The sequence below is a fragment of the Littorina saxatilis genome, linkage group LG14 (genome assembly GCF_037325665.1).
Source record: "Littorina saxatilis isolate snail1 linkage group LG14, US_GU_Lsax_2.0, whole genome shotgun sequence".
Classification (NCBI taxonomy): Eukaryota; Metazoa; Mollusca; class Gastropoda; order Littorinimorpha; family Littorinidae; genus Littorina; species Littorina saxatilis.
The window spans coordinates 5,957,282-5,978,631 of record NC_090258.1 but is presented as its reverse complement, the minus strand read 5'-3'; the positions used below and the strand labels follow the sequence as shown (position 1 = coordinate 5,978,631).

At 42.2% G+C, this 21,350-nt stretch overlaps 1 protein-coding gene and 1 pseudogene across 2 annotated transcripts in view; one reads left to right on the top strand and one right to left on the bottom strand.

Moving 5' to 3' along the window:
• The window catches only part of LOC138946990 (outer dynein arm-docking complex subunit 4-like), a 36,454-nt gene that overhangs the window by 2,763 nt on the left and 12,341 nt on the right, over positions 1 to 21,350 (bottom strand). For both annotated transcript variants that reach the window (XM_070318410.1, XM_070318411.1), the window contains exons 6-12: positions 14,071 to 14,274; positions 8,355 to 8,562; positions 7,530 to 7,616; positions 5,251 to 5,447; positions 4,205 to 4,273; positions 761 to 946; positions 291 to 371 (exon numbers count right to left, since the gene is read on the bottom strand). In XM_070318410.1, coding sequence (XP_070174511.1) covers positions 340 to 371; positions 761 to 946; positions 4,205 to 4,273; positions 5,251 to 5,447; positions 7,530 to 7,616; positions 8,355 to 8,562; positions 14,071 to 14,274 — 983 coding nt within the window. In that variant the 3' untranslated portion in view covers positions 291 to 339. The remainder of the gene's footprint in view (positions 1 to 290; positions 372 to 760; positions 947 to 4,204; positions 4,274 to 5,250; positions 5,448 to 7,529; positions 7,617 to 8,354; positions 8,563 to 14,070; positions 14,275 to 21,350) is intronic.
• LOC138946726 (uncharacterized) lies at positions 1,626 to 4,192 on the top strand (annotated as a pseudogene).

Genomic DNA, 21,350 nt, shown 5'->3' with positions numbered 1-21,350 from the left:
TGAACGTTGCAATTAAGAAGTAATGTCTCCAGAACGCTTCATGCAGATGTGAACGTTGCAATTAAGAAGTAATGTCTCCAGAACGCTTCATGCAGATGTGAACGTTGCAATTAAGAAGTAATGTCTCCAGAACGCTTCATGCAGATGTGAACGTTGCAATTAAGAAGTAATGTCTCCAGAACGCTTCATGCAGAATAATGGGAAGGTTGGAAACACGAAGTAACGACTTCAAACATTCGGCGCATAATTGAGCGAATCATGCGGGTTGAAACACATGTCGTTACACTCACCAAGCAAGAAGTATAAAAGTGATGGAGCTTTGCAGATGGTGATTCACACTTATATCAGTGTGATACAGATCCCTCCCGGTTCTGCAGATCATTAACACACGGTTTACAAAGCACAATCTAGAGCCAGTATGAACAATGTGTTGCTCACATACAACTCTCGCAAGTACAGCCTCTCTGTTCCCTGCACACGACTCTGCTCCCGCCGCCCCCCCCCCCCCCCTTTAACCGGCAACGGGATGTGAGCATGATCTTTGGAGACGAGCAGAGACACAAGTTAACCATAAATTACGGACACGTTCTAGCACAGTATCAAAACACACATCCACAACCATACCCGCACACTCATTCACCCACCCAACCCCACACACACATACATACTCTCACCCCCCCTACACACACACACACACACACACACACACATACATACCCTCACCCTCACACACACACACACACACACAAAGAGACAGCACCTTTGCTTCTCTCTTCTGGTTCCGATTCCGGTTTAAGTTCCGGTTCTGGTTCTGGTTTTGGTTTGGGCCTTGGTTCTTCCGTCACTTCCGGCCTGTCATCCTTGGGCGGTTTCTTCACGTCCTTGTAGATCTTCTCGTTGAGCTCCTCCATGGCTTTCCTGATGGCCGCCTCCGCCGCCTCGTCCTCTGCAACACGGCACAGTCACGGTCAACGTAGCTCCCTTCACAGTCAACTTACCTACCTTCACAGTCAACATACCTCCCTTCATAGTCAACTGACCTCCCTTCACAGTCAACTGACCTCCCTTCACAGTCAACTGACCTCCCTTCACAGTCAACTTACCTCCCTTCATAGTCAACTGACCGCCCTTCACAGTTAACTTAGAATCCTTCATGCGTTTTTAAACTGAGGGGTCTTAAAAGGGTGGTTCCACTGTATGTGCATGACCTTCCTTCTCGTGTAACTACTATAAGATGTTTGGTGGCTTGTTGACAGACCAGCTTTTTTGTTGGTCCAAGGGGACTATATCGTCTTTTGTTTCATCTTTATCGACCAAGGCCGAAAGCCGCGGTTGATAAATATGAGACAAAAGGCGATATACTCCCCGAGGACCAACAACAAAATGCTGGTCTGACGACAAGCTACCAAACATCGTTTTTGTCTTCATTTTGGTTGTGCAACAAAATGCACAATAAACCACAGGGAGACGAATTTTTATAATCCAACTCCGGGCCACAAAGCATCGTCACAGTAGCGCGAGATAACACGTCAACCTTGTAAGCCTGATTGGCTTTTACTTTGACAATCCATGTTTCACCTGAAAACTCAAACCCATTCACCACCTCAATTTATTGCATGGGGAACATGAGATTTATTTCCCAGGTGTTTGTGAATGAAAACTCGTGAAAATGATGACAATATAGATTATCCCCCTCACCGTGTAACTACCATAGAATATCCCCCTTACCTTTTTTTTTTCTCATCTTTTTAAAAACAATTTCTCTAGATTAGTTTATATAACTACAAGTGGTCGTTGTCTATGAATTGTTTTTAATGCTTGTATGTTATTTCTTACGAGAAAACTTTTCATGTAAAATGTTAATTTTTTTATGTCTAATGTAAAGCGCCATGAGACTGCCATTCGGCGGTGAACAGCGCTATAAAAGAATGTTTTATTATTATTATCATAATTATTATTAACTACTATATATTATCCCCCTTATCGTGTAACTACTATAGATTATCCCCCTTACCATGTAACTATTATAGATTATCCCTCTTCTCGTGTAACTTCTAGAGATTATCCCCCTTACCGTGTAACTCCTATAGATTATCCCCCTTACCGTGTAACTACTATAGATTATCCCCCTTACCATGTAACTACTATAGATTATCTCTCTACTCGTGTAACTTCTATAGATTATCCCCCTTACCATGTAACTACTATAGATTATCCCCCTCACCGTGTAACTTCTAGAGATTATCCCCCTCACCATGTAACTACTATAGATTATCCCCCTCACCGTGTAACTACTATAGATTATCCCTCTTCTCGTGTAACGTCTATAGATTATCCCCCTTACCATGTAACTACTATAGATTATCCCCCTCACCATGTAACTTCTAGAGATTATCCCCCTTACCATGTAACTACTATAGATTATCCCCGTTCTCGTGCGGGGATATAGCTCAGTTGGTAGCGCGCTGGATTTGTATTCAGTTGGCCGCTGTCAGCGTGAGTTCGATCCCAGGTTCGGCGGAAATTTATTTCACAGAGTCAACTTTGTGTGCATACTCTCTTCGGTGTCCGAACCTCCCCCCGTGTACACTGCATTGGGTGTGCACGTTAAAGATCCCACGATTGACAAAAGGGTCTTTCCTGGCAAAATTGCTTAGGCACAGTTAATAATTGTCTACCTATACCCGTGTGACTTGGAATAATAGGCCGTAAAAAGTAAATATACGCCGAAATGGCTGCAATCTACTGGCCGTATAAAATTTCATCTCACACGGCATCACTGCAGAGCGCCTAGAACTGTACCCACGGAATATGCGCGATATAAGACTCATTGATTGATTGATTGATTGATTGATCGTGTAACTACTATACATTATCCCTCTTCTCGTGTAACTACTATAGATTATCCCCCTCACCGTGTAACTACTATAGATTATCCCCCTTACTATGTAACTACTCTAGATTATCCCCCTTCTCGTGTAACTACTATAGATTATCCACCTTCCCGTGTAACTACTATAGATTATCCCCCTCACCATGTAACTACTATAGATTATCCCCCTTACCATGTAACTACTATAGATTATCCCCCTTCTCGGGTAACTACTATAGATTATCCCCCTTACCATGTAACTACTACAGATTATCCCCCTTACCGTGTAACTACTATACATTATCCCTCTTCTCGTGTAACTACCATAGATTATGCCCCTTACCGTGTAACTACTATAGATTATCCCCTTTACCGTGTAACTACTATAGATTATCCCCCTAACCATGTAACTACTATAGATTATCTCTCTTCTCGTGTAACTACCATAGATTATCCCCCTTACCGTGTAACTACTATAGATTATCCCCCTTCTCGTGTAACTACCATATATTATCCCCCTTCTCATGTAACTACCATAGATTATCCCCCTTACCGTGTAACACCTATAGATTATCCTCCTTCCCGTGTAACTACTATAGATTATCCCACTTCTCATGTAACTTCAGATTATCCCCCTTCCCGTGTAACTACTATAGATTATCCCCCTTACCATGTAACTACCATAGATTATGCCCCTTACCGTGTAACTATTATAGATTATCCCCTTTACCGTGTAACTACTATAGATTATCCCCCTAACCATGTAACTACTATAGATTATCTCTCTTCTCGTGTAACTACCATAGATTATCCCCCTTACCGTGTAACTACTATAGATTATCCCCCTTCTCGTGTAACTACCATATATTATCCCCCTTCTCATGTAACTACCATAGATTATCCCCCTTACCGTGTAACACCTATAGATTATCCTCCTTCCCGTGTAACTACCATAGATTATCCCACTTCTCATGTAACTTTAGATTATCCCCCTTCCCGTGTAACTACTATAGATTATCCCCCTTACCGTGTAACGCCCTGTGTAAATTATTGTGTTGACCACCACACATCTCTACATGGAATAGCAGCACCCGTCCACTTGGGACACGTACAAGAATGAACAGCCTGGCTGCTTAATTTGCGGAGTGGGAAGCCTTTAGCTGGAAGACAACTGCCCACCATCTCTACTACCTTTGCGCTGGCTAGGTCTCATGTTCTCACGTCATAATCATGATGGCATCGTGTTACGTCACACAGCGATCGCATTGATATGATGAACCTGTGTTCAAGTGTGCGAGCAACGACACAGCAGTGCTGTAGCCAGGCACTTACTCAGGAAAATTGCCAGGTCCAGCGCCTTCTCAAAGTTCATGTAGGCTGGCGTCAGTTCTTCCATCTTGACTGAAACACACACACAACACGGGAACACAGATTAAGATCATTCACAGTCATAGAGATTGAGATCATTCACAGTCATAGAGATTGAGATCATTCACAGTCATAGAGATTGAGATCATTTACAGTCATAGAGGTTGAGATTATTCAGTCAGAGATTAAGATCGTTCAGTCATAGAGATTGAGATCATTCACAGTCATAGAGATTGAGACCATTCAGTCATAGAGATTGATATCGTTCAGTCATAGAGATTGAGATCATTCACAGTCATAGAGATTGATATCATTCATCGTCATAGAGATTGAGATCGTTCACATTCATAGAGATTGAGATTATTTAGTCATAGAGATTGAGATTGTTCAGTCATAGAGATTGAGATTATTCAGTCATATAGATTGAGATTATTCAGTCATATAGATTGAGATTATTCAGTCATAGAGATTGAGATCGTTCAGTCATAGAGATTGAAATCGTTCACAGTCATAGAGATTGAAATCGTTCACAGTCATAGAGATTGAGATCATTCAGTCATAGAGGTTGAGATCATTCACGGTCATAGAGGTTGAGATCATTAACACAGTCAAATGATTTCAAACTCCATCTGCAGCTTGTCACAGGTAGGGATAATTCTGAACCTGTACAGATGTCTGTAATACAGGTACACGTCAATCTTAGTTCTAGCAGCATGCGTCAACACACACACACACACACACACACACACACACACACACACACACACACTAACACACGCGCACGCACGCACGCACGCACAAATATGACCAGAAGACACCTAGCCTTATACCCAGCATTCAGCCAAGGCGAACAGTTGCAACATCTTATCATCAGCAAGCTCTCTATTGTATAGTATTTTTATTGTGTTGCGTTGCGTTGCGTTGCGTTGTTTTGTGTTGCGTTGCGTTGCATTGCATTGTTTTGCATCATATTCCATTGCATAATAGTGTATTGCATCTTAAAGCCTAACCTTCAGACTGAGCGATGAGCACTGAAGCGTGTAGCTGCCACATTTTGTCGTCAGCGAGTTCAGCGGCCGCCAGGGAGCGCTCGCCGTAGTCCTTGGCGAGTGCCGGCCTCTCCAGCTCCAGGTGACAGCGCCCTACCTCGTGACACAGCCACGTCGTCTCGATCGGCGTCTTCGACATGGGCAGCTTCGTGACCCATCTGCAAGGTCAAGGTCAAACGCCGTCAAGGTCAAATGTAAACAAGAAGGGCAAAGCCCATACGACTCACATGCTTTACACATTTTTCCTACCAAAATACATGTGACCTTGACCCAAGGTCAAGGTCATGCAACACAAAGCTGTTAATTCAAGACATAGGAAGTACAATGGTGCTTATTGGCTCTTTCTACCATGAGATATGGTCACTTTTAGTGGTTCACTACCTTATTTTGGTCACATTTCATAAGGGTCAAAGTGACCTTGACCTTGATCATATGTGACCAAATGTGTCTCACGATGAAAGCATAACATGTGCCCCACATAATTTTTAAGTTTGAAACAGTTATCTTCCATAGTTCAGGGTCAAGGTCACTTCAAAATATGTATACAATCCAACTTTGAAGAGCTCCTGTGACCTTGACCTTGAAGCAAGGTAAACCAAACTGGTATCAAAAGATGGGGCTTACTTTGCCCTATATATTATATATAGGTGAGGTATTGAATCTCAAAAACTTCAGAGAAAATGGGAAAAATGTGAAAAATAGCTGTTTTTTAGGCAACATTTATGGCCCCTGCGACCTTGACCTTGAAGCAAGGTCAAGATGCTATGTATGTTTTTTGGGGCCTTGTCATCATACACCATCTTGCCAAATTTGGTACTGATAGACTGAATAGTGTCCAAGAAATATCCAACGTTAAAGTTTTCCGGACGTCCGGACGTCCGGACGGACGACTCGGGTGAGTACATAGACTCACTTTTGCTTCGCATGTGAGTCAAAAATCGTCAAAGAAAACTGATTTCAAGATCAAACACCGTCAAGGTCAAATGTCAAAACCTGTCAAAGAAAACTAATGTCAAGGTCAAACACCGTCAAAGTCAAATATCGTCAAAGAGTACTGTTGTTAGTTTAGCATTGTTTTTTTGTGGGGTTTTTTTTCTCCTTTTATTGTTACATGTTTGTCTACCATAATTTACCATTATTATTTTGACATTATTTCAAACTTGTTATATTAAAATCGTCCGCCAAATTTCATTTGCTTTTAAGAGTACGCTCATAAGCCTAGCTTGTTGTGCTCCATGTTCCTAATTTCATGTATGCGGCAATAGTACCAATGAAATGTATTGAATAAACTTGTTTAAACCAAAGAAAACTAATTTAAAGATCAGACACCGTCAAGGTCAAATGTCAAAAACTGTCAAAGAAAACTAATGTCAAGGTCAAACTTTGTCAAGTTCTAACAATGTCAATGTCAAATGTTGTCAAGGTCAAACAATGTCTTGGTCAAACCCAGCATCCAGGGGAGAGTAACCACCGTTTTATTCCAAATGTAGACGACAGTGTCTCATCCCGTGACAGAGCCATATGCTGTCTTTTTCGACGTCTTGGAAAACTACCATCTTAAAAGTGAAGGCCAGGTGTTTTTATATTTCTGTGACGTCACTAAATGGGGGAGCATCTGAAATGGGAATGTTTGAGAACTACTACTTCGCTCACGTTAAACCGCGAAATGTTAAAACCCGAGTTAACAACGACTGGTTTCCGCTGTACGTGTTCTTTCTTTCTTTAATTGGTGTTTTACGTCGCTTTCAACCGTTCAAGGTTATATCGCGACGGGGAAAGGGGGAGGGGATGGGATAGAGCCACTTGTTAATTGTTTCTTGTTCACAAAAGCACTAATCAAAAAATTGCTCCAGGGGCTTGCAACCGTAGTACAATATATGACCTTACTGGGAGAATGCAAGTTTCCAGTACAAAGGACTTAACATTTCTTACATACTGCTTGACTAAAATCTTTACAAACATTGACTATATTCTATACAAGAAACACTTAACAAGGGTAAAAGGAGAAACAGAATCCGTTAGTCGCCTCTTACGACATGCTGGGGAGCATCGGGTAAATTCTTCCCCCTAACCCGCGGGGGGAGCTGTACGTGTTCACGTGTCCGTGCTAAGTAGAAAGCTTGAACATGAGCATGAAGGACTATTATAAAAAAAAAAATATAAAAAATAAACCAACCCAGCGTGAAGTGGAAAGTGGGAAGAAGAGCAAACAACACACACCAACTTTGTGTTCCACTCACACTTTGATGGCTTTCTCAAACTGTCCCATTCTGGCGTACACCCGCCCCAGGTTGTCCATTCCTCTGGAAACGGCCTCCTTTATGTCGCTGAAAATACAAACACACTTCACTTTAAAGTCACTGTGCTTGTCACTTCCAGGTGCACGGAAGCCCTTGGGCTTTCAGTCATGCATCAGGCATCTATACATTTGAAATGATACCAAGTTTCATTGACCTTATTACATCACCCCTAACAACAATAACAACTACAAACGTACTCACCATTACTCAAGGTAGCCTATTTGCATTGTGTACTTAAATCCTAACAACAACAACAACAACAACAACAACAAGAACAACAACAACAACAACAACAACAACAATTAATGTACTCACAACTTGTCCCTGATGTTGTAGTCCTCCTGGTGGTGGTGCAGAACCATGTCGCACTGGCCCAGCTGGAGGTAGTGTTACATATATACTTACCCCCCCCTCCCCCTAACAGCGACAACAACAACACCAATGTACTCACAACTTGTCCCTGATGTTGTAGTTCTCCTGGTGGTGGTGCAGAGCCATGCCGTACTGGCGCAGCTGGAGGTAGTGTTACATATATACTGACCCCCCCCCCCTCCCTAACAACAACAACAACAACAACAACAACAACAACAACAACAACAACAATGAACTCTGAACTCGTCCCCGATATTGTAGTCCTGGTGGTGATGCAGAGCCTTGTCGTAACTGGTGCAGCTGGAGGTATTGTTGCACGTATACTGAATACTGAATCTCCCCCCCCCCCCCCCCCCTTCACAGCGACAGCAACAAAAACACCAATGAACTCACAACTTGTCCCCGATGTTGTAGTCCTCCTGGTGGTGGTGCTGAGCCCTGTCGTACTGGCTGAGCTCCAGGTAGGCGTTGCCCATACAGCTGTGTAGCTGGGCCTTGAGCGCCAATTTGTTGGTCAGCTGAGCCTCGCTGTATCCGTCCACCATCTGCAGGCAGTGCTGGGCGCGCTTCAGTGACTCATTAAACTTGGACACGGACTGGGCTGCACGTGTGTAGGTGTGTTTTGAGGTCACAGACAGACTGACAGACAGGCAACAAACAGGAAGGGCAAAGCCCATACGACTCACATGCTTGACCTTTACATGACCTTGACCTTCAGGGTCAAGATCAAATAACTAAACCTAGCAATGACATCATACACTAAGAACTGCTTTACACATTTTTCCTACCAAAATACATGTGACCTTGACCCAAGGTCAAGGTCATCCAAGGTCATGCAACACAAAGCTGTTAATTCAAGACATAGGAAGTACAATGGTGCTTATTGGCTCTTTCTACCATGAGATATGGTCACTTTTAGTGGTTCACTACCTTATTTTGGTCACATTTCATAAGGGTCAAAGTGACCTTGACCTTGATCATATGTGACCAAATGTGTCTCATGATGAAAACATAACATGTGCCCACATAATTTTTAAGTTTGAAACTGTTATCTTCCATAGTTCAGGGTCAAGGTCACTTCAAAATATGTATATAATCCAACTTTGAAGAGCTCCTGTGACCTTGACCTTGAAGCAAGGTAAACCAAACTGGTATCAAAAGATGGGGCTTACTTTGCCCTATATATCATATATAGGTGAGGTATTCAATCTCAAAAACTTCAGAGAAAATGGGAAAAATGGGAAAAATAGCTGTTTTTTAGACAACATTTATGGCCCCTGCGACCTTGACCTTAAAGCAAGGTCAAGATGCTATGTATGTTTTTTGGGGCCTTGTCATCATACACCATCTTGCCAAATTTGGTACTGATAGACTGAATAGTGTCCAAGAAATATCCAACGTTAAAGTTTTCCGGACGGACGGACGGACGTCCGTACGTCCGGACGGACGGACGGACGGACGGACGACTCGGGTGAGTACATAGACTCACTTTTGCTTCGCATGTGAGTCAAAAACACAGACAGACAGACAGACAGACAGACAGACAGATAGATAGACAGACAGACAGACAGAGAGGCAGTGCTGGGCACCCTTCAGGGACTCCAAGTACTTCGACACTTGCTTGGCTGCACGGGGACATATAGATGTGATGGTAAGAGGTCGATTCGCAATATCTCACAAGGTCAAGGGTGACAAATTGCCGGTCTGCTCGTTTGTTCCTGTGAGTGTCGATGTGACGGACCGCTGCACTGGTTAGGTGCATTTTGCCACGTGAATGAACTTTTGATTGACTCTTTCCTTTTGCTTTTGTTTGGTTGTTTGTATTTGACTTCACTGTCAAAGCAATTAATAATATAGGTTGAATAATAATAATAATAATAGTGGCAAGCTTATATAGCGCGAACCATGGGGTTAACCCACGCTCTCCGCGCTTTACATCAAACTGAACAATGCAATACATGTTTACAATAAATAGTATCCTAGTTCATACAGTAGTGTAAATGCCATAATGCATTAATTATACAAACAACAACATCCAAAGAAAAACACACACTCACACAAGTTAAAGCTAAGTACATAGTAAGAAAAATAATATGTTAAATCACTATATCATAGTCATAGCACACGCACGCACACACACACACACACACACACACACACACGCACGCACACACACACACACACACACACACACACACACACACACACACACACGCACACACAGCGCAGTCGATCACACCCACACACACAAACACAAGCGTGAAGCGATAGTACAGGGTATTGAAAAAGCGGATCAGGGATCTAAATAGATTTTGAAAAGATGGGTCTTTAAAGCTGCTTTGAAAGAAGGGGTTGAGTCAATGTGGCGGATGTCATATGGGAGAGAGTTCCATATTTTAGGGGCTGCATAGGAGAAGGACCTGTGGCCGAAGGCTTTAGTTCTGACATGAGGAATGCGAAGCATCCGAGAATCGCTGGAAGAGCGAAGCTGTCTAGAGGGAATGTATACATTCAACATATCTGATAGATAGACAGGAGCAGTCTGAGAGAAAAAAACTATGACACAGGGTACAGAGTTTGTAGTCAATGCGAGCTTGAATAGGCAACCAGTGGAGGGTGCGGAGGAGTGGTTTAACGTGATCAGACTTCCTGGCTTTGAGAACAAGTCTAGCTGCTGCATTCTGTACTTTCTGAAGCTTGTTAGTGATGTACAAAGGACAAGTCTAGCTGCTGCATTCTGTACTTTCTGAAGCTTGTTAGTGATGTACAAAGGACAAGTCTAGCTGCTGCATTCTGTACTTTCTGAAGCTTGTTAGTGATGTACAAAGGACAAGTCTAGCTGCTGCATTCTGTACTTTCTGAAGCTTGTTAGTGATGTACAAAGGACAAGTCTAGCTGCTGCATTCTGTACTTTCTGAAGCTTGTTAGTGATGTACAAAGGACAAGTCTAGCTGCTGCATTCTGTACTTTCTGAAGCTTGTTAGTGATGTACAAAGGACAAGTCTAGCTGCTGCATTCTGTACTTTCTGAAGCTTGTTAGTGATGTACAAAGGACAAGTCTAGCTGCTGCATTCTGTACTTTCTGAAGCTTGTTAGTGATGTACAAAGGACAAGTCTAGCTGCTGCATTCTGTACTTTCTGAAGCTTGTTAGTGATGTACAAAGGACATTCAGATAAAAGAGCATTACAGTAGTCCAGTTTAGACAGGACAAAGGCACACATTAGCGTTCTTGTAGCATCAAGAGTTATTATTATTATTATTATTATTATTATTATTATTATTATTAATATAGGTTGAATCATTTCACTAACTTGCGAATTCACTAAAAAGGCAGTCCCTCTGACTGACCAACCAAACCCAAAACAAGTCGCGTAAGGTGAAATAACAACATTTAGTCAAGCTGTCGAACTCACAGAATGAAACTGAACGCAATGCTTTTTTTACCAAGACCACATACTCGTAGTTTCTTCAGTCCACCGCTCGTGGCAAAGGCAGTGAAATCGACAAGCCATGCAGAATAGTGCGGTAGTGGTCGCGCTGAGCAGGATAACACTCTTTTCTGTATCTCAATTCTTTTTAGCTTACTGAGTTTGTTTTTAATCCAAACATATCATACCTATATGTTTTTGGAATCAAGGACCGACTAGGAATAAGATGAAATTGTTTTTAAATCGAGTTTGGAAAATTAATTTTTATCATAATTTTCATATTTTTAATTTTCAGAGCTTGTTTTTAATGAAAATATAACATATGTATATGTTTTTGGAATCAGAAAATGACAAAAAATAAAATGAAATTATTTTTGGATCGTTTAATAAAACAATAATTTTAATTACAAGTTTTCGATTTTTAATGACCAAACTCATTCATTAGTTTTTAAGCCACCAAGCTGAAATGCAATACCAAAGTCCGGCCTTCGTCGAAGATTGCTTTGCCAAAATTTCAATCAATTTGATTGAAAAATGAGGGTGTGACAGTGCCGCCTCAATTTTTACAAAAAGGCCGGATATGACGTCATCAAAAGTATTTATCGAAAAAAAGAAAAAAAAAACGTCCGGGGATATCATTCCCAGGAACTCTCATGTCAAATTTCATAAAGATCGGTCCAGTAGTTTGGTCTGAATCGCTCTACACACACACACACACACACACACACACACACACACACACACACACACACACACACACGCACACACACATACACAAACACCACGACCCTCGTCTCGATTCCCCCTCTATGTTAAAACATTTAGTCAAAACTTGACTAAATGTAAAAACAAGAAGGGCAAAGCCCATACGACTCACATGCTTGACCTTGACCTTTACATGACCTTGACAAATAACTAAACCTAGCAATGACATCATACACTAAGAACTGCTTTACACATTTTTCCTACCAAAATACATGTGACCTTGAACCAAGGTCAAGGTCATCCAAGGTCATGCAACACAAAGCTGTTAATTCAAGACATAGGAAGTACAATGGTGCTTATTGGCTCTTTCTACCATGAGATATGGTCACTTTTAGTGGTTCACTACCTTATTTTGGTCACATTTCATAAGGGTCAAAGTGACCTTGACCTTGATCATATGTGACCAAATGTGTCTCATGATGAAAGCATAACATGTGCCCCACATAATTTTTAAGTTTGAAACAGTTATCTTCCATAGTTCGGGGTCAAGGTCACTTCAAAATATGTATACAATCCAACTTTGAAGAGCTCCTGTGACCTTGACCTTGAAGCAAGGTAAACCAAACTGGTATCAAAAGATGGGGCTTACTTTGCCCTATATATCATATATAGGTGAGGTATTGAATCTCAAAAACTTCAGAGAAAATGAGGAAAATGTGAAAAATAGCTGTTTTTTAGGCAACATTTATGGCCCCTGCGACCTTGACCTTGAAGCAAGGTCAAGATGCTATGTATGTTTTTTGGGGCCTTGTCATCATACACCATCTTGCCAAATTTGGTACTGATAGACTGAATAGTGTCCAAGAAATATCCAACGTTAAAGTTTTCCGGACGACTCGGGTGAGTACATAGACTCACTTTTGCTTCGCATGTGAGTCAAAAAGGACAACACCGTTCTCCTAACACTTACCTCTACCCCACTCCCACACCTACCCTTGCCCCCTCCCTCCATTATCCCCTCCCCCCCCCCCCCTCACACACACATATACACACACACACGCGCTCTCTCTCGCTCTCTCTCTCTTTCTCTCTCTCTCTCTCTTTCTCTCTCTCTTTCTCTCTCTCTCTAAATTGTTACTTTTATGTTTATTTTTTGTAAATGATTTACATGTGTATATATGTACAGGGTGACTCAAAAAAAAGAGTACCCAAACAAAACGTCATAAATTGAACAAAAATAAAGCAATCTTCATAAAATTTATTTACACACACAAGTAGCCTCTGCATGATTTCAACAGAAAATGTTAGCGTTCTAGCTTGTCTTTCAGGAAAGTTATGCTCATTCTACAGAACATGCTCCAAATGGCCTCCCCCGGATTTACATCCCCCAGATTTCTATCTTTGGAGGTTCCTGAAAGACAACGTCTACAGGAACAACCCACAGACAATCGCAGAACTCAAGCGAGCCATCACAACAACCATTCGCGGAATCTCGCAACAGGCGTGTGTGCGGGTGATTGATAACTTTGCGCGGCGAGTTCAAGTTTGCCTGAATCGGCGCGGAGGCCATTTGGAGCATGTTCTGGAGAATGAGCATAACTTTCCTGAAAGACAAGCTAGAACGCTAAAATTTTCTGTGCAAATCATGCAGAGGCTGCTTGTGTGTATAAATAAATTGTATGAAGATTGCTTTATTTTTGTTCAATTTATGACGTTTTGTTTGGGTACTCTTTTTTTGGGGTCACCCTGTATAAACGATTAGAGTACTCCCTCTCTGGGCGAGGGCTGGTTGAAAAGAAGCTAATAGTTTGCATTGCTTATGCCACAACCCTCGTAAAATATAAATGTGATTTGATTTGATTTGATTTGATCTCTCTCTCTCTCTCTCTCTCTCTCTCTCTCTCTCTCTCTCTCTCTCTCTCTCTCTCTCTCTCTCTCTCTCTCCCTCAGCACCCCCCCCCCCACCCCCCTTTACCTTGATCAATTTTCTCCAGCTCGCCGATGATGTAGTCGTCGCTGACAGGTTTCTGGCTGGAGTACTTCTTCCTCATGGCGTTGCGCTCGAAGCGGCGCGCGTACATGGGTTTCTGCTGCCGCCAGAAGTCTGTGCGCGTGTCCAGGTACGTCAACCCCTCCTCCGCCAGGTCGTAGATTATCTTTCCTGTCTTCGTCTGGTCGTCTGCACAAAGCAAGTCTAACTGTCAGCTTATCAGTCGACTGATCGAGTCCCCCCGCGGGTTAGGGGGAAGAATTTACCCGATGCTCCCCAGCATGTCGTAAGAGGCGACTAACGGATTCTCTTTTTACCCTTAAGTGTTTCTTGTATAGAATATAGATCTAGTCAATGTTTGTAAAGATTTTAGTCAAGCAGTATGTAAGAAATGTTAAGTCCTTTGTACTGGAAACTTGCATTCTCCCAGTAAGGTAATATATTGTACTACGTTGCAAGCCCCTGGAGCAAATTTTTGATCAGTGCTTTTGTGAACAAGAAACAATTGACAAGTGGCTCTATCCCATCTCCCCCCTTTCCCCGTCGCGATATAACCTTCGTGGTTGAAAACGACGTTAAACACCAAATAAAGAAAGAACACTGATCGAGCAAGCAAGCAAGTACTGAGCAAAAGCAGTCCATCTGTCAGCCTATAGGTCTATTGTCGATCACGCCGCAATCCAAAAACTGAGAGATTGCTAATTTTCCCAAATCAAGCATAAAACAAGAGGCGAAGCCTTCAAGGCTCACGTAAGAAATAGACAAACAGTTACACAAACTCAATCACTCAGTCACACACACACACACACACACACACACACACACACACACACACACACACACACACACACACACACACACACACACACAGTAAGCATTGGTGACACTGTGCAAGAAAGCGAGACACTAGATCTAGATATGTCTGTCTGCATGTAGCCTACTTAGAGGGACACGACTAAGAGTAATACCTAATATTCTGGACTCGCAACGAAATATACAAACAAATGACAATGAACAACGTTTCGACCTAATGGTCTTCAACAGGTTAAAAAAAAACGAAAACAACAATGCAAATATCAAAACGACTTATCAGAGAAGATGATGTCCTCCAAGCGCAAAAGAAGGGGGAAGGGAGATAAATCAAAAAGAAAAACAAGAGGCAAAGCCTTCAAGGCTCCCGTCAGAAATCGACAAACAGTAACACAAACTCAATCACTCCGTCATACATACTAAACACACACTCATACGCACATAGACAGACGGACACACACACCTTTACAAACAAACACACATACACACACAAACATACACACAAACTCATGCACACACACAAACACATACACACACACAAACACATACACACACTCTCTCTCTCAGTCTCTCTTTCTTACACACACACACACACACACACACACACACACACACACACACACACACACACACACACACACACACACACACACACACACACACGAGTTCACATACACAAACAGTAACAATAACACATGTGCACAAAATGAACACACACACCGCGCGAGAGAGAAAGACTACAGGGAGGCATGACGTCATCAGTGATGCATTAATTGACGTCAAACACTTTTGACCGAGACGTAATCTTCTTATGCGAACTTTATCCACTCGGAAATGTTAAAGTTTCTATCACACACGCACGCACACACGCACGCACAGACAGACAAAGTTTAGCATCGCATAGGCTACACTTACGTGAGCCAATGAGCAATGAAAAACAAGAGGCGAAGCCTTCAAGGCTCACGTAAGAAATCGACAAACAGTAACACAAACTCAATCACTCCGTCACACATACACACACACACACACACACACACACACACACACACACACACACACACACACACACACACACACACACACACAGTAAGCATAGGTGAAACTGTGCAAGAAAGCGAGACCCTGGATCTGCCAAGTAGTCTCGGCCCGCTCACAATAACAATGACCGAGACTTTCAGTAATTCCTTTGCGTGACGTCTAACCCTCTTACGTCATAATGTGACGTCTTCAAATAGTTTCTATCACACACGTCGAACACTTTTGACCGAGACTGACGTAATCCATAGACTCGGAAATGTTAAAGTTTCTATCACAGACATACACACGCACGCACGCACGCACATACGCACATACGCACATACGCACGCACGCACAGACAGACAAAGTTACGATCGCATAGGCTACACTTACGTGAGCCAATGAAACCAAAACGAAACAAATCAGAATAATAACGCTTGAAGGGCCTGTGTTATAGGCCTCGTTATAGGCCTCGTCGCAGGTGTTTGAATTTTGACAAGGGCTTTGGCCTTTGGCCTACCATAGCAGATTTTCTGGACAGGATTTTTCGTTTTTGGCTCACGTAAGTGTAGCCTATGCGATGATAAACTTTGTCTGTCTGTGCGTGCGTGCGTATGTATGTATGTATGTGTGTATGTCTGTGGTAGAAACTTTAACATTTCCGAGTCTATGGATTACGTCAGTCTCGGTCAAAAGTGTTCGACGTGTGTGATAGAAACTATTTGAAGACGTCACATTATGACGTAAGAGGGTTAGACGTCACGCAAAGGAATTACTGAAAGTCTCGGTCATTGTTATTGTGAGCGGGCCGAGACTTCTTGGCAGATCCAGGGTCTCGCTTTCTTGCATAGTTTCACCTATGCTTACTGTGTGTGTGTGTGTGTGTGTGTGTGTGTGTGTGTGTGTGTGTGTGTGTGTGTGTGTGTGTGTGTGTGTGTGTGTGTGTGTGTGTGTGTGTGTGTGTGTGTGTATGTGTGACGGAGTGATTGAGTTTGTGTTACTGTTTGTCGATTTCTTACGTGAGCCTTGAAGGCTTCGCCTCTTGTTTTTCTTTGATTGTGGACACCTGTGTGGTGCAACCATGGCATCGCAAGTACTGCCAGTTTTTATTAAAAAAAAACCCAGTGCTATTCCAAATGGTGACAGTGATCGACCTAAATGCATCGATATTTGTGTCGCGGCAGAAAGGGTCTCTGGGCGCGAGACGGTTCTCGGTGCTCAAAACATCAAAGGTCTATGGAGAATCTACCCTGCCTCCACTGAGGCTCGTAACACTCTTTTGGTCAAGGGACTTTCCCTCAGAGGGGTCTCTCTGCAAGTCGCAGGCACTAACCCCTTCATCTTGCGCAACGAAACTGGAGAAGAGAAACCTTCGACAAAAGTCTGGGTGGACGACATTCCTATATCTGTGGCCGATTCTGAAATCGAAACTGCCCTCATCAGGGTTGGAGTAGAACTCCGATCAGCCATCAAACAAGAAAGGGCCAGAGACGCTGATGGAAAACTGACCCGGTTTCTCACGGGGAGAAGATTTGTATTCATTTCCACACCAAACACCCCACTAGAGAAAACACTCAAAGTCAGTTTCTTCACTGCCAAAGTGTATCACCGCGAACAAAACCAGAAAAAGACCGTGATCTGTTCAAAGTGTCTGGAGACGGGTTACCATGTCTCCACGTGTCAGGGGGACGTGGTGTGTAGATCATGCAAAAAACCGGGCCACAAGAGTGGCGACCCATGTTGTGATCTTGACGTCAACTCTGGCTCCGCTTCAGGAGACCCGGCAGCAGAAGCCAGAACAGCTGTCCGCGGCTGCGGGTAACAACAGCGAACAAAACAGAAACTCAATGTCTCACACAACTGACCGCGGGCGTCTTGGAAACCGCGCTGGCACCCAGAGCAGAAGTCGCTCCTACACTCCCAAGCGGGACCGTTCTGGTAGCCCGCTAGGAACACCGACGAAGATGGCGAAGATGGCCTCTCACGATGAAGAAGGCCAGGAGAAAGGCTGACCGACCGACTAACTGACCGACTGACCCAACGACGACGGCCCGGCTTTGGCTTGCGGACTTACGTACTATGGCTCTGCGATTTCACCAGTTGTATTTTTAGTATTTACACTATCTCACTCCAGCGATGGCAGATGGTGTCAAAGCGTTCTCCTTAAATGTTAGAGGACTCCGGAATACATCAAAACGCAAAAAGATATTTAGAATGTTAAAGGAAAAGAAATATGACATTGTATGTGTGCAAGAGTCGTACATAATGCCCGAAGATGCAGAGCAGTGGAAGAAAGAATGGGGTGGTGAGGTTGAGTACTGTGCTGGTACTCGTCATAGTAGAGGCCAGGTAATACTGGTGAGAAAACACTTTCCCCATGCATGGTCCACAGAAACAATTTCTGATAGAATTCTGATGGTAAACGTTAACATTGGCACTAAAGAAATGGCTATCTTCAATGTGTACGCCCCGTGTAACTTAGCTGACACTAAACATGTTCTGACTTCTCTTTCAGATACAATTAGTGATTGTGATTGTGATCTTAAAGTAGTCTGCGGTGACTTTAACGCAGTGATGGACAATAAATTAGACATCATCGCAGGCGAAAATCACTCGCCAGCACTCGTTAAACTTTTCAACGACTTTGTTACTGAGTGCGAACTATGTGACGCGTGGCGGGTGCTAAACCCTCTTTGCAAGGAATTCTCCTGGTCAAGAATCAGCAACGGCAAATTAACTGCAAGAAGACTCGACTACGTGTTTTTGAACGATGCTGCAATGGACAGTGTGTTGGAAACGGAGATTTACTCTGTTCCCTCCTCTGATCACAGGGGGGTGCTTGTGTCTTTAAAATGTTCCGAAGTGACCAGAGGTCCCAGCTTCTGGAAGTTCAACAACGCCTTGTTAAAGGACAGTGTATTCGTAGAAAGAATGAATAACCTTATTGACTCTTCCCTTCGCACAGACACACCAGAGAGTGCTGAGAACCGGTGGGAATTACGTAAGTTAGAGATAAGGGACGAAGCTATTCAGTACAGCAAAAACGTGGCAGTTTTAAAGAAAAACAAGTATTTGCACTTACAAGATAAACTGGCACAGTGTGAATCATCACTTGCCAAACAACCGCTTGATGAAAATCTGCTTCGTAATCGCGAGGCACTGAAGTTTCAACTAGAAGTCTTTGAGCATCAACGCTTAAAAAGTGCCCAGACACGATCTAGAATGAAATGGATTGATGAAGGGGAAAAAAATACAAAGTACTTTTTAAACCTTGAAAAATCTCGAGCCAGTACGTGCAAAATTGTTTCCCAGCATCAAGCTTGATAATGGCGATGTATTAGTCGATCAGTTTGACATACTGCTGGCTCAAAAACACTACTTTGAAAACAAATATGCGAACAGTGACAATAGCATCAACATTGATAACGATACAGATTCTTTTTTGCAAAATTGTGAAACCCCTCGTCTGACAGAGGAGGAGAAGAAAGTTTGTGAAGGTGAAATAAGTGTTGAAGAGGCCTCTAGGGCGCTAAGTAAGTTAAATAACGGCTCATCTCCTGGCACTGACGGTCTTACAACTGAATTTCTGAAATTTTTCTTCATCATTTTCTGATTCCAAAACCATATAAATATGTTATATTCGGATTAAAACAAGCTCTGAAAACTAAAAATATAAAAATTATGATTAAAACCTAAATTTCCGAAATCGATTTAAAAGCAGTTTTATCTTATTCCTTGTCGGTTCCTGATTCCAAAAACATATAGATATGATATGTTTGGATTAAAAACACGCTCACAAAGTTAAAACGAAGAGAGGTACAGAAAAGCGTGCTATGCAGCACAGCGAAACCACTACCGCGCTAAACAGGCTCGTCAGTTTCACTGCGTTTTGCACGAGCGGCGGACTACGGTCATTGTGAAAAAATGCAGTGCGTTCACTTTCATTCTGTGAGTTCCATAGCTTGACTAAATGTAGTAATTTCGCCTTACGCGACTTGTTAACTCTCTGAACGTGTTTTTAATCTAAACATATCATATCTATATGTTTTTGGAGTCAGGAACGGACAAGGAATAAGATGAAACTGCTTTTAAATTGATTTCGGAAATTTAATTTTAATCATAATTTTTATATTTTTAATTTTCAGAGCTTGTTTTTAAATCCGAATATAACATATCTATATGGTTTTGGAATCAGAAAATGATGAAGAATACGATAAACGTAATTTTGGATCGTTTTATAAAAATATAATTTTAATTACAATTTTCAGATTTTTAATGACCAAAGTCATTAATTAATTTTTAAGCCTCCAAGCTGAAATGCAATACAGACCTGGGAACCTCTGTTTTGCACTTCTCAAATAAATTTGGTGTATTTTCAGAAACATGAGCGTACTCCACACAGGATCTGAACATCCATGATTTAAGCATCTTGACAGGCGTCCGTCGCACCGTTAATAAAGTTTACCAATACATTTAAACAAAAACTTCTTTCGATGTTTACTGACAACATCTGTAATCATGTGTCAAAATACTGGATCAGCTTCGGGTTGCGCTTGTGAAAAAAAAGTAGTGTAGGAATTTTTCTCGTCGTATTTTTTTTTCGCTGACCGTACTGATCGTATTCGAGACAATCATGCGTACAAAATATGGCGAAATCGTATGGGTTCCCAGGTCTGGCAATACCAAAGTCCGTCCTTTGTCGAAGATTGCTTGGTCAAAATTTCAATCAATTTGATTGAAAAATGAGGGTGTGACAGTGCCGCCTCAACTTTTACAAAATGCCGGATATGACGTCATCAAAGACATCACATTTATCGAAAAAATGAAAAAAACGTCTGGGGATATCATACCCAGGAACTATCATGAAAAATTTCACAAAGATCGTTCCATTAGTTTACTCTGAATCGCTCTACACACACACACACACACACACACACACACACACACACACACACACACACACACACACACATACACCACGACCCTCGTCTTGATTCCCCCCTCTATGTTAAAACATTTAGTCAAAACTTGACTAAAGGTAAAAAAAACAAGTCGCGTAAGGCGAAATAACAACATTTAGTCAAGCTGTCGAACTCACAGAATGAAAGTGAACGCACTGCTTTTTTTTCACCAAGACCGCATTCTCGTAGTTTCGTCGTGGCAAAGGCAGTGAAATCGACAAGCCAGATTAGTGCGGTGGTGGTCGCGCTGAGCAGGATAACACGCTTTTCTGTATCTCAATTCTTTTTAGCTTACTGAGTTTGTTTTTAATCCAAACATATCATATCTATATGTTTTTGGAATCAAGGACCGACTAGGAATAAGATTGCTTGGCCAAAATTTCAATCTATTTGATTGAAAAATGATTGTGTGACAGTGCCGCCTCAACTTTTACAAAAAGCTGGATATGACGTCATCAAAGGTATTTATCGAAAAAA